The sequence below is a fragment of the Gorilla gorilla genome, chromosome 5, assembly GCF_029281585.2.
Source record: "Gorilla gorilla gorilla isolate KB3781 chromosome 5, NHGRI_mGorGor1-v2.1_pri, whole genome shotgun sequence".
Lineage (NCBI taxonomy): Eukaryota > Metazoa > Chordata > Mammalia > Primates > Hominidae > Gorilla > Gorilla gorilla.
The window spans coordinates 28,605,936-28,620,745 of NC_073229.2; the positions used below are offsets into that span (position 1 = coordinate 28,605,936).

The following is a 14,810-nucleotide window of genomic DNA, read 5'->3' on the forward strand; positions in this document are numbered from 1 at the left end:
CTAAATGTATAAAGCAAATATTAACAGAACTGAAGAGAGAAATAGCAATACAATAACAGAGTTCTTTAGTTACCCCACCTTCAACAGTCAATAGATTATCCAGATAGAAAATGAATAAGGAAACAGTGGCTTGAATAATACTGTAGACCAAATGAATCTAATTAACATATACAGAACACTCCATCTAACAGCAGTGGAACACATATTCGTCTCCAGTGCACAGTGCTCATGGGACATTCTCCAGAATTGATCATATGTTGGGCCACAAAATACATCTTAACAAATTTGAAAAGATTGAGATAATCTCAGAGGTCTTTTCTGATCACAGCAGTATGAAACTAGAAATAATAGCAGGAGGAAGATTGGAAAATTCACAAATACATGGAAATTAAACAACACACTCCTGAATAACCAATGGATCAAAGAAATTAAAGGGGAAATTAAAAAATCTTGAGATAAATGAAAATGGAAACATACCAAAATTTATGGGATGCAGCAAGAGCAGTGTTAAAAAGGGAGTTTATTAGCAATAAATACCTACATTAAGAAAAAAGGAAAATCCAAAGTAACTTCACCCCTCAAGAAACTGAAAAAAGAAGAAACTAAACCCAAAGTCAGCTTAACAAAGAAAATAACAAATATTAAGGCATAAATAAATGAAGTAGGCACTAGAAAGACAATAGAAATGGTCAGTGAAACTAAGAGTTTGTGTTTGGAAAGAATGAAATTGACAGACGTTTAGCTAGACTAACCAAGAGAAAGAGAGGACTCAAAAAAAATTATTAATGAAAAAGGAGATACCACAGCTGATACCACAGAACTACAAAGGATCATAAGCGATTACAACAAACAAATTATACACCAACAAATTGGATAACCTAGAAGAAATGGATGAGTTTCTAGAAACATGTGACCTACCAAGACTGAATATAAAGAAATAGAAAAGCTGAATAGACCCATAATGAGTAAGGAGATCAAATCAGTAATCAAACCTCCCAACAGAGAATAGCCCAGGGCCAGATGGTTTCATTTGTGAACTCTACCAAGTATTTAAAGAAAAATTAATGCCAGTCTTTTTCAAACTCTTCCAAAAAACTGAGGTGGAGAGAACACTTCTAAACCCATTTTATGAGGCCAGCATTACCCTCTTGTCAAAGCCAGATAAGAATGCTACAAGAAAAGAAAATTACAGGCCAATGTCTCTGATGAACATATATGTAAAAACCCTCAAAAATACTAGCAAAACTTACTAAATAGCACATTAAAAGGACTATACCTCATGATAAAGTAGGATTTATCCCTGAGATTCAAGGAGTTTCCATATACGCAAATCAATAAATGTGATAAACCACATTAACAGAATGAAGGTTAAATTCATAGAATCATTTCAATAGATGCAAAAAAAGCATTTGACAAAATTTAACATCCTTTCATAATAACTCCCAACAAATTAGGTACATACAGAATGTACCTCAATATTAAAAAGGCCAAATGTGACAAGTCCACAGGTAGCATTCCACTCAGTGGTGAAAAGCTGAAAGCTTTTCCTCTAAGATCGGGAATATGACAAAGGTGTCTACTCTTGCCACTTCTGTTTAACATAGTACTGGAAGTCCTACCCAGTTCTATCCAGGCAAGAAAAAGAAATAAAAGACATCCAAATAGGAAGATGTTAAATTGTTTTTGTTTAAAGATGACATGATTTTACATATATCAAACCGTAAAGGCTTCACCAAAAAACTGTTAGAACTAATAAATGAATTCAGTAAAGTTGCAGGATACAAAATCAACATACAAAAATCAGTTGTGGGGTTTGCTTCCGGGTTTCAACAAAACAAAACAAAAATCAATTGCATTTCTAGACACTAACAATAAACTGTCTAAGAAAGAAATCAAGAAAATCTCAGCCAGGCATGGTGGCTCACACCTGTAATCCCAGCACTTTGGGACGCCAAGGCAGGTGGATTATGAGGTCAGGAGATCGAGACCATCCCAGCTAACACAGTGAAACCTCATCTCTACTAAAAATACAAAAAATTAGCCAGGCATGGTGGCACACTACTATAGTCCCAGCTACTCAGGAGGCTGAGGCAGGAGAATTGCTTGAATCCAGGAGGTGCAGGTTGCAGTGAGCTGAGATCACGCCACTGCATTTCAGCCTGGGTGACACAATGAGATTCCATCTCAAAAAAAAGAAAATATCATTTATAATAGCTTACAAAAAACATAAAAATAAGGAGGTGAAAGATCATAATCTGAAAACTATAAGACTGATGAAATTAATTGAAGACACAAATAAATGGAAGAATATCCTATGTACATGGATTGGAAGAATTAACATTGTTAAAATGTCCTCATTATCCAAAGCAATATACAGATTCAGTTCAACTGCTATCAAATTTCTACTGGCATTTTTCACAGAAATAGAAAAAACTATCCTAAAATTTATATGGAACCACAAAAGACCCTAAATAGCCAAAGCAATCTTGAGAAAGAGGAATAAAGCTGGAGGCATCACACTTCCTGATTTCAAAGTGTATTTAAAAACTATAGTAATCAAAACAGTATACTACTGCCATAGAGACAGGCACACAGGCCAAGATAACATTATGGGCCCAGACATAAACCTACACATATATATGGCCACTTAATCTTTGAAAAGGGCACCAAGAATACACAATGAGGAAAGGAAAGCGTCTTCAATAAATGTTTTGGGAAAACTGGTTATCCACATACTAAACAATGAAATTGGACCTTTGTCTTATACCATATACAAAAGTCAACTCAAAATAGGTTAAGACTTTAAGATCTAAAACTACAACTACTAGACAAAAATAGGGAAACAGCTCTTTGACATTGGTCTTAGCAATGATTTTTTGCATACAACCCTAGTAGCACAATAAACTTTTGGGACTATGTCATACTAAAAATCTTGTGCACAGCAAAGAAAGCAATCAATCAAATGGAAAGACAACCTAAAGAATGGGAGAAAATATTTGCAAATCATATATCTGATAATAGATTAGGGGTTAATATTCAAAATAACTTCCACAACTCAAAAGCAAGACAACACATAACCTAATTAAAAATGGGTAAAGAAGCTAAATAGACATTTTTCCAAAAAAGATACACAAATGGCTAATGTGTATATGTACTCAACATCACTGATCATTAGAGAAATGCAAATCAAAACCATAATGTGATATCTCACACCTGTCCAGATAGCTATTATCGAAAAGACAAGAGATAACAAGTGTTGGCAAGGGTATGGAGAGAAGGGAACAATTGTACACTGTTGGTGAGAATGTAAACTGATGCAACTATTGTGGAAAACAGTATGGAGTTTTCTCAAAGAAATTAGAATTGTATAGAATCCATCAATCCCACTTGCATGTATATATCCAAAGCAGATAAAATCAGCATCTTGAAGAGAGATCTGCACTCCCATGTTTATTGCAGCATTATTCACAATAGCCAGTGTGTGGAATCAGCCTAAGCATTGGTCAGTGGATGAATGAATATAGAAAATGTGGTATATATTAATAATGGAATACTATTCAGCCTTAAAAAAGAAGGAAATCAGGCCATATGCAACAACATGGATAAACCTGGAGGACATTATAGTAAGTGAAATAAGCTAGTCACTAAAAGACAAATACTATATAATCTCACATATATACGGAATGTAAAAAAGTCAAACTCATAGAAACAGAGAATGGAACAGTGGTTGCCAGGTGCTAGGAGGTGGGGGGAAAGAGGAGATGGTCCTCGAAGGATATAAATTTTCAGGCATAACATGAACAAGTTCTGGGGATGTGATATACAGCACAGGTAGTGATGGATGTGTTCATCGATTTGAAAGTGATAATCATTACACCATATATATGTATATCAAATCATCAAAAAAGAGTAAGAGGCAATAAGGGAGGGGTTTCTAAGGGAGAGAAGGATCACAAGATTGAGGTGGAAGAATCCCTGCCCATGTTATTTGAGGCCAGATGGGCAGCTCCTTAAGGTGCCGATCTAGTTGAAGTAACTGGCTGTTAATCTTAACTACAGATGTACAAACCTAATAAGAATTCATCTTTGACAAACCTGACAAAAACAAGAAATGGGGAAAGGATTCCCTATTTAATAAATGGTGCTGGGAAAATTGGCTAGCTGTATGTAGAAAGCTGAAACTGGATCCCTTCCTTACACCTTATACAAACATTAATTCAAGATGGATTAAAGACTTAAATGTTAGACTTAAAACCATAAAAACCCTAGAAGAAAACCTAAGCAATACCATTCAGGACACAGGCATGGGCGAGGACTTCATGTCTAAAACACCAAAAGCAATGGCAACAAAAGCCAAAATTGACAAATGGGATCTAATTAAACTAAAGAGCTTCTGCACAGCAAAAGAAACTACCATCAGAGTGAACAGGCAACCTACAGAATGGGAGAAAAGTTTTGCCATCTACTCATCTGACAAAGGGCTAATATCCAGAATCTACAATGAACTCAAAGAAATTTACAAGAAAAAAACAACCCCATCAAAAAGTGGGCGAAGGATATGAACAGACACTTCTCAAAAGAAGACATTTATGCAGCAAAAAGACACATGAAAGAGTGCTCACCATCACTGGCCATCAGAGAAATGCAAATCAAAACCACAATGAGATACCATCTCACACCAGTTAGAATGGCAATCATTAAAAAGTCAGGAAACAACAGGTGCTGGAGAGGATGTGGAGAAATAGGAACACTTTTACACTGTTGGTGGGACTGTAAACTAGTTCAACCATTGTGGAAGTCAGTGTGGCGATTCCTCAGGGATCTAGAACTAGAGATACCATTTGACCCAGCCATCCCATTACTGGGTATATACCCAAAGGATTATAAAACATGCTGCTATAGAGACACATGCACACGTATATTTATTGTGGCACTATTCACAATAGCAAAGACTTGGAACCAACCCAAATGTCCAACAATGATAGACTGGATTAAGAAAATGTGGCACATATACACCATGGAATACTATGCAGCCATAAAAAATGATGAGTTCATGTCCTTTGTAGGGACATGGATGAAGCTGGAAACCATCATTCTCAGCAAACTATTGCAAGGACAAAAAAACAAACACCACATGTTCTCACTCATAGGTGGGAATTGAACAATGAGAACACATGGACACAGGAAGGGGAACATCACACACTGGGGCCTGTTGTGGGGTGGGGGGAGGTGGGAGGGATAGCATTAGGAGATATATCTAATGTTAAATGATGAGTTAATGGGTGCAGCACACCAACATGGCACATGTATACATACGTAACCTGCACGTTGTGCACATGTACCCTAAAACTTAAAAGTATAATAAAAAAGAATTCATGTCCTGAAAGACACAGTCAGTAGCTTTTTGTTTCACTTAGAACTGTGTTCCTTTTTTTTGATGAACAGATTTAATATCTAGAATGAGTGAAGTCTTATTGCTTTGTTACTTGGCGTGTATTCACTTGAAACTTCTCTCTAATGCTCAGAGCTTCAAGATCCTCACTCACTGAGCGAGCTCTCTTCCTTGAAGCACTCAGAAGATGAAGAAAAACCTAAGGTACTATTTAATTGTTGGTTATTCATCTGATTTTCCAGAATTAATATCATATTTGCATAACACATTGGCTATTCCTTTTAACGAGTACACCACTTGTTTCTGGCTTTGCCATAAAGGACGTAATTTGTGGTCTGTTTTGTTTTTAAGATTATGAACCAAGAATCACTAACAGAAAGTACTAGCTTGAAACATGAGCTGAGAAACTTGGAAGACGGAGGTAAGAGAATAGTACTTTTTTTTTTTTTTTTGCAGAATAAAATGAAATTAATCTGATTTTGGCAGACTGGGCTGTTACTCAGATTGCAGATCAAGTCACTTTGCACAGTGACTATTGCCAGGCCGTGGAGGGAGCAGTGTGAGCTGCTTACTAGTTCTAAATGTTCATGAAGGTTAGGAGGAAAAATGGGGGGCTCCATTCAGGAACCAGGACCTCTTGTGCTAAGGAAGGTATAGCCTGGGACCTGAATTCCACCAGCCAGTCACACCTTCTCTCCAGCCTCAGGAGGGCACAGTGGCGGTACTTTGCTAAGGATCTCATCCAGAGCTTATTTCATTCTCAAGCATGTAGGTCACTTGTGGTTTATAAGAAATGTTCTAAAACATTGTGTGGTCAAATTATTAAAACTTCTGAGTTCATTTACTTATGTTAACAGTGGTATGAAGATTTCCAGTCTGGTTCACAATGTTGTATCTAATATAATGTAATGAGTTAATATAATACTTTTCTACTGTTTATGATGTTTCTTGACTGCATTTTTTTCTCTACTTTTAAAATTACGTATCGAAAGGATTCAACTAGTTATAAATATGTGTAGGATATTTAGAATATTAATGCAACAAATATCTGCAAACCATCATCCTGTTTTAGGAATATAACATTACTATTGCTTTCAAAATCCTGGTATGCTTTACCTGAAACCCATCCCACCGCCTCCCCTTAATTTTATGTCTGAGTCTCTGCTTTTTTGTTCATTTTTGCGTTGTGAGAAACACCATACATTCAGAAGAGATAGATGTGTACAGTTTAAAGAATGACTATAAAGTGAACATCTGTGTAATCACAGCTCAAACTGGGAACTAGAAAATTGCCATTGGCTTAGAATCCTTCCATACCAGATTATTACTGATTAATTTCTTTCATCCCTCATAGAGGTAATGACTTATGACTTTTGTAAAAATCCTTCAGTTACTTCTCTTTATAATTTTGCTTTCTCTGTATGTATCCCTAAATAATATACAGTTTAGTTTTATCTGATTCTAAATGTAAACAAATGACATTATACTGTATACATTATATGTGGCTTCTTTTGCTCAATCATTTGTGAGATCCATTCATGCTAATGTGTGTAATTGAGGTATATTTCTTTACTATTTAGCATTCAGTTACATGAAAATACCATATTTAAAAATCCATTCCGGTGCTGTGGGATATTTGGATTTTTGCAGTTTGGGTTGTTAGAAATAATGCCACTATGAAGAATCATGAACTCTCTCCTGATACACAGGTTAAAAATCTTGTCTAGGCACATTTTTAGGAGTATAATTGCTGGGTTATAGAATATGTATACCTTTAACAATTTTACATATGCCAAACTTTCTCAAAGTGACTGTATCTTTGACTTTTCCACCAGCTGTATATGAGAGACCTGTTGCTTTACATCCTCACCAACACTTGGTATTTTAAATTTCTGATATATGTGTGTGTGGACACTGAAGTTTTAATTCAAATATCCCTGATTGAAATTTAGCATAATTTTGTGTGTTCATTAGCCATTTGAATTTCCTCTTGTGTAGTGTCTAACACGTCTTGCCTAGTTGTCTATAGAATTATCTTCTTATATTGATTCCTAGGAATTCTTCGTAATACATTCTGGACACTCGTCCTTGATTATGTGGCTTGTAAATATCTTCTTCCACTGTGTGGTCTGTACTTCTCTCTCTGTATAATCTGTTTAAGATTGCTTTTTTTGATAAATCAAAGCTTTTAATTTTAATAAATTCTCTTTCATCTTTCCTCTGTGGTTAGTCATATGAAATTCTTACCTACCAAAAAGATATTATATATTATTTCCTATATTACTACATTTAATGCTATTCATTTCTCTCTAAGTACTGCTTTAGGTGAATCCCACACATTATAATATATAATATTTGTCATTATTTACTTTAAAATATTATTTTTTATTTTTTAATTATTTTGAGACAGAGTCTCACTCTGTCACCCAGGCTGGAGTGCAGTGGCGTGATCTTGGCTCACTGCAACCTCCGTCTCCCAGGTTCAAGCGATTCTCCTGCCTCAGCCTCCCAAGTAGCTGGGATTACAGGCATGTACCACCATGCCCGGCTAATTTTGCATTTTTAGTAGCGACGGGGTTTCGCCATGTTGGCCAGGCTGGTCTTGAACTCCTGACCTCAGGTGATCTGCCTGCCTTGGCCTCCCAAAGTGCTGGGATTACAGGCATGAGCCACCGTGCCCGGCCTAAAATATTTTTTATTTTGATTTCTTCATTGATCCAAATGTTGGTTAGAAGTATATTTGTTAATTCTCAGTCGTATAGGAGCTTTTAGCTATCTTTTTGTTATTGTTTTCTACTTTGATTGCATTGTGACTAGAGAACATAGTCTGTATGATTATACCTTTTGAAGTTTTGAGATGTACGTTATGGCTTAGTGTATGCCAATTTTTAAAAATATTAATTTGTGGTTAAAAGAGTATATTTCACAATCATTGGGTGCAGTGTCTCTATATATGTATATTCATTAGGTTACTTTTCTTAACTATGTCCTTCAAATCTTACATTCTTACTGTTTTTTAATCAGTCTACTTATTCTATCGAGTGCTGAGAGAAGTGTATTAAAATCTTTCGCTATGATTGTGGATTTGCTGGTTTTTTTCTTCTGGTTCTGTTCAATTTTTGCTTCCTATAAATCTTTTTTCTAAAGAATAAATCTTTAGGCCAGGCGTGGTGGCTCACACCTGTAATCCCAGCACTTTGGGAGGCCAAGGTGGGTGGATCACCTGAGGTCAGGAGTTCAAGACCAGCCTGACCAACATAGGGAAACACTGTCTCTACTAAAAATACAAAAATTAACCAGGTGTGATGGCGCATGCCTGTAATCCCAGCTACTTGGGAGGCTGAGGCAAGAGAATCACTTGAACCCAGGAGGCAGAGGTTGCGGTGAGCCGAGATTGTGCCATGGCACTCCAGCCTGGGTAACAGAGTGAGACTCCATCTCAAAAAAAAAAAAAAGAGTAAGTCTTTAGATAAAAGTAAAATATTTACCTTATTGTATATTTGCCTTATGGCATATTAAAACTCTTATCATTATGAAGTGATGACCCCTATATCTAGTCATGTTTTTGTCTTGAAGTCTGTTTATTTTGTTTAGAATTTGCGTGGTATAATTTCTAAAAGTCTTTTCATGACTGACATATGTGTATGTGTTTCATAATGTTATATATATAACTTGTAAACAGCCTGTATTTGGACTTCCTTGCCCCTCATTTCATAGTACGTCTTTTAATTGGAGTATTTAGTCCATTTACATTTCATGTACTTTCCCCCATACTTGGATTATATCTACCAATTTGTTTTGTACTTTGTGTGCCCCAACCATTCTGTTTTCTTTCTGTCATTCTTTTCATTTTGCATAAGTATTTTTATTGTATTTTTTACCTCTACTCATTTGTAGTTATATACTCTATTTCTTTTTTCATTTACTGATTAACTTAGAAATCATAATGTGTCATTTCTAAGCCTAAATTTAATCTAGTGTTACTTTTCCATAACGTGTAAATTTCTAAGCCTAAATTTAATTTAGTGTTACTTTTCCTCCAGATTATATAGACCTAAGATCCTTGAATTCCATTGGCCTACCCCAACCACATAATGTGTTGGTGTTCTTTAATTTTATTTTAAAACTTGAGGTTGAATTTTTGCTTTATGAAAATGCCCATTCAACCTTTATTCTTGAATTAACTTTTACTGGGTGAAGAATACCATATTGGCAGGATTTTTTCTATCATACATCAAAGAAATTATTCAATTGCTTTTTGTTTTGTATTCTTCCTGATGAAAATTTAGCTGTCAATCTACCAGTCATTCTTCAAAGGTAATTTGTCCTTTTTTTTTCCTCCTCAATATATATATGATTTTTTCCATTTATCCTTGGTAATGTTCCACTTGTTAAAATTTGTCTAAGTAAGTCTAAATACATCTAAGATAAACCTTTTTGTTTATCTTCCTTGGCATTTGTAGGGAATCTGGAACATGTGACATGTCTTTCATCAGTTCTGGAAAATTCTCAGCAATTATCTCCTCAAATATTGCTTTTGGCTCATTCTTCTTTCTCCTGCTTGAACTCCAACTAGATTCCACATCTTTTACCCACTCCTACATATTTTCTATTCCTTCACTTCATTTGCATGCTAGATAATTTCATCTGTTTTTCACAACTACCTGTTCACCAGTATCTAATACTGGACCTATCGTTGAATGTTTATTTTATTTTTTATTTCTAGAAGTTGTTTGGTTCTTTCTAGAGCTACTAGGTCCTTTTGTGTAGTTCCTATTCCCTGAAGATATTTTTGAGCTTGTTTTTCTTTGTTTAAATAGAGTAGTTTATCTTCTTTCCTCTTTTTCAAAGTCGACTTTAGTTGTTCAAGGGACTTCTTATTTTTTCATATAAATTTAGACCAAGTTGATCAAGTTACTTAAGTTCACTGGAATTTTGATAGAAATTGCATTAAATATATAAGTTAACTTAAAGAGAAGTGACATCTTTAAAATATTAAACCGTCCCACACAAGAGTATGAAATGTCTATTGATCTGTGTCATTCTCTGCGTCCTTTATTGAGTTTTAAAGTTTTCTCTGTGAAGGGCTTATGTATTTTTGGGTAATTCCTAGGTATTTATGATTTTGTTACTATGGTTTTAAAATTTGTTATTGCTAAAGTAGAGCGATACTGTTAATTTTTATAAAATAACCCTGTATCTGGCAACCTTGCTGAACTCTTATTAGGTCAAATAATTTATCTGTTGATTCTCTTAGTTGTCCTAAGTAGATGATTCTATTACTTGCAAAAAATGATAGATTCTTTCTCCCCTTCTGATACTTACATCTCTTATTTTTCATTCTTCATAGCATTGGCCAATATCTTTAGTATGTCTTAAACATAGCAGTGAAAATCTGCATCCTTGTCTTTTTTCTAATCTTATAGCAAATGCATCTAAAGTTTCTCTGTTAAGTAAAATGTTTGCAGTAGATTTTTGGTATTGAATTTTTACCAGGTTAAAGAAGTTCCTTTCTACTCATAATTTGCTCTGAGTTTTTAAAAAATCATACATAAGTATTGAAGTTATGAAATGCATTTTTCTGCATCAACTAAGATAATCAAATGAATTTTCTCCTTTGGTTTCTTTTTTTCCCTCCAGCTTTATTGAGGAATAATTGGCAAATAAAAATTGTATATATTTAAGGTATCTAATGTGATATTTTGTTATGCATATGCATTGTGCAATGATTACCGTAATCAAGCTAATTTACATATCCCCTCACATAGTTATCTTTGTGTGTGTGTATGTGTGTGTTAATAATAAAGATCTACTCTCTCAGCCAATTTCAAGTACATATACATTATTATTAGCTATAGTCACCATTCATATCTCAGGTCTCTAGAACTTTTTCATTTAATAACTGAAAGTTTATGCCCTTTGACCAACGTCTCCCCGTTTTCCCAACCCCTTGATTCCTGGTAACCACCCTTCTATGCTAAGTGAAAGAAGCCAAACACAGACCAATGCTGCATAGTTTTACTTATATGTGGAATTTTTAAAAGTACAACTCATAGAAACAGAGAGTAGAAGGGTATGGTGGTCCTTTTGCTTATTAATATGACAAATTATATCAATAGGTATTATGTTGTTCAGCCATACTTGTGTTCCTGGGATAAACCTCATTTGATTGTGGTACATTTAAAAAAAAATACATTGTTGGACTTATTTAGTGAATACCTTATTAATGAGCTTTACATCTACACTCATGAGTGGAACAAACCTGTAGTTTTCTCCTACTGCTATCTGGCATTGGAATCAGTGTCACACTAGCCTGTGGATGGAAGCTGGGCAGCTCTCTCTCTTGCTGGAAAAGTTTATATACGATAAAAACTAACTATTTTTTAAAAGTTTGTAAAACCACCTGGGAATTTGGGGAATTTGGGGGAAAACATTATTTCAATTTCCTTAATAGCCACTGATATACCCAACTTCTCTATTTCTTCTTGGGGCAGTTTTGGAATTCTGTGTTTTTCTAGGAATGCCTCTCTTAGCATCATATTTTTTAGTGTGCTTCTTAATGTTTAATTTTAATCATTGTAGTTGTTTCCTTTTTATTGTGTACTTGCTTATTTGTATCTTTGACTCTTGATAAGTTTTACTAGAGGTCCACCTAACTCATCTTTTAAAGAATTGGTATTTTGGTTTGTTACTCTTCTCTGTTTTTATTTCTATTGTTTTCTCTTCTGTTGTTATCTGCTCTTTTCTATTTTTACTTCTTATATCTTTACGTTTATTCTGATGCTCTTTTTCCAGCTTTTGAGTTAAATACTCATTTGTTTTTAACCTTTCTGTTTTCTTGATAAATGCATTTAAGTTTTCTTAGAAATGCTTTGGCTATATCACATTTTGATATTAGTGCTTTTGTTACCATCAATGGTTAGTAGTTCTTCCTTTTTATGTATTTTTAAAAACCCAGTTATTTAGTAAAATTTAATGTAGTTTCCAAGCATATGGGATACTTTTGTTACTTATTGCTAACTTTTTGCAACATAGTCAGAGAAACAGTCTGTACAATATCTTTCCTTTAGATTTACTGGGGCTTACATTAAGGCCTAACTGGACTTGCCTTATGGCTGAAAACGGTATCCAAATTTCATGAGTGTTCTGTATGTACTTATCTATATCCCTTTGTTCTATTTTATATGTTTTGAGGCAGTGCTACTAGGTGCATCAGGAAGTGACTGTTCATCTCTAGTAACTTTTCTTACTTAGTTAATATCAATAAAGCAACACTAGTTTTCTTTTGGCTAATATTTACCTGATACATCTTTTTTTTTTTTTTGCCATTCTTTTACCTTCAGTCGTTTTTTTCATCCTTGTGAATTGCTGACTATCACATAAAGAGCTTATATCTGGATTAAAAAAAAATCTGATCTGACAATCTCTTTTAATAGGAGCAATTCATCCATTGTGCTTCCATTGATATATTTGGATTGAGTTTTCTTGTCTTTGTCCCACATTCTCATTCTTTTATTCTTTCTGTCCTTGCCTTCATTTAGATTTATCATTTTTAATCATTTCCCCCCTTTTCCTAGTTTGGAAGTTTTCGTCCCCTATTTCTAAAGTTAACCCTAGAAATTTTAACACACACACTTTTAAAAGCTTCAAGTAAATGTTTTCACCATATCCCAAACAGAAGAAGGACCTTTGAGCACTAACTTCAATCACATTTCTGAACATTTAGTTTCCAAACATATGGGTTATTTTAAAGCTGTCCTTTCATTACCTTTTACTAACTTACTGCAACATGGTCAGAGAAACACAGTCTGTACAATATTGTTTGTTTAGAATTTATTGGGGCTTATATTAAGGCCCAATTTGACTTGCCTTATGGTCGAAAACTGTATCCAAATTTCATGAGCGTTCTGTGCCGTACTTATTCTTCTGACCCTTTGGCTGCTTCTCTAGTTTTTTTAATTCGTAAAATGTTCTCTGTTGGTATTACTTTACTCAGTGTTTTATTAGATTTACACTCAGATTTTATCATTTTGCTCACAATTCCTCTTTGCATCTTTCCTCCTGGTATCACTGTCCTTTTGTTCTTTTTGCCTGAATTACTTTAAAAAATATTTTTAGCGTTTTCATTAGAGGATTTATGTTTCTTTTAGAAAATACAGTCTAAGGTCCAATTGGTCTTTTGTTTTTGTAGTATGATCAGCAGGAGCCCCTCCTTTAACTAGAGCCTCTCCTCCAGCTCTCCAACAGAAGCTAGGAGAGAAGAAGAGACTTGTGTCAGAGGGACCCTCAGATAGACTGGAGTACGGTGTGCAATTTCGGGTCACTGCAGCCTTTGATCTCCCAGGCTTAAGCAATCCTCCCACCTCAGCCTCCCAAGTAGGTAGGACTACAGGTGCATGCCACCACGCCCAGTGGATTTTTGTAATTTTCGTAGAGACAGGGATTTGACATGTTGGCTAGGCTGATCTTGAACTCTTGGACTCAAGCAATCTGTCACCCCAGCCTCCCAAAGTGCTGGGATTATAGGCATGAGCCACATGCCCAGCCAGAGGATAATTTTTTTTTAAGATTTTGAATTTTGCCTTCATCTACTTTCTTGGAGAGGTCTCCAGAATCAGGAAGGAGTCAGGAGGATAGCTCCTTCCTAGCTCAGTGCCCGGCATATAGACACACTCCATAAGTATTTGTCAAGGGAATGGAGTAAGAAACTTAGAAAACCCAACATTTAAGGCTGGGCATGGTGGCTTATGCCTGTAATCCCAGAACTTTGGGAGGCCAAGGCAGGAAGATTGCTTTAGCTCAGGAGTTCAAGACCAGCCTGGGCAACATAGTGAGACCCTGTCTCTACAAAAATTATAAAAACATTAGCCAGGCATGGTGGCGTGTCCCTGTGTTCCCAGCTACTCTGGAGGCTGACATGGGGGTGGTTGAGCTTGGCAGGATGAGGCTGCAGTGAGCTGTGATCGTGCCACTGCATTCCAGCCTGGGTGACAAAGCAAGACCCTGTCTCAAAAGAAACAAACAAAAAGAAAACCCAACATTTAATGATGAAACTCTGCTTGATTTGCTATTTAAGCATTTATATGTAGTCACAAATAAATATTTATTATCAATTGAGTTATCCATTCTTAATTGCATTAATCTATACAAAAGATATTTAGTAGTTCCCATCAAACTGAGTAATTCAAACCAGTAAAGATAGTCTTTAAATTGTCATACTCTTAGCACTTAATAAACATCGGTAAACAAAGTACTTGCCTTGGGAAAGTGCTGTAAAAACCACAGAGGATCTTTTGGTAGATTCTGTTCTTGCTCAGGAAAGACTGTTGGCCTTTATCATTGTTTACCACAGGGTGTCACTTCAGAGCAAGGTTTCAAAAAATGCCTTAACTTAAGGGAACTTGGCTGTTAACCATAG

General features: G+C 35.3%; 2 protein-coding genes across 3 annotated transcripts in view; one reads left to right on the forward strand and one right to left on the reverse strand.

Annotated features, from left to right (window-relative positions):
• Nucleotides 1–14,810, forward strand: part of SYCP2L (synaptonemal complex protein 2 like) — a 91,948-nt gene that overhangs the window by 54,325 nt on the left and 22,813 nt on the right. The window contains exons 24-25 of the mRNA XM_055391285.2: nucleotides 5,526–5,596; nucleotides 5,744–5,813. Of these exons, the coding sequence (XP_055247260.1) occupies nucleotides 5,526–5,596; nucleotides 5,744–5,813 (141 nt within the window). The remainder of the gene's footprint in view (nucleotides 1–5,525; nucleotides 5,597–5,743; nucleotides 5,814–14,810) is intronic.
• The window catches only part of ELOVL2 (ELOVL fatty acid elongase 2), a 111,672-nt gene that overhangs the window by 4,630 nt on the left and 92,232 nt on the right, over nucleotides 1–14,810 (reverse strand). The gene's annotated exons all lie outside the window — the stretch shown is intronic.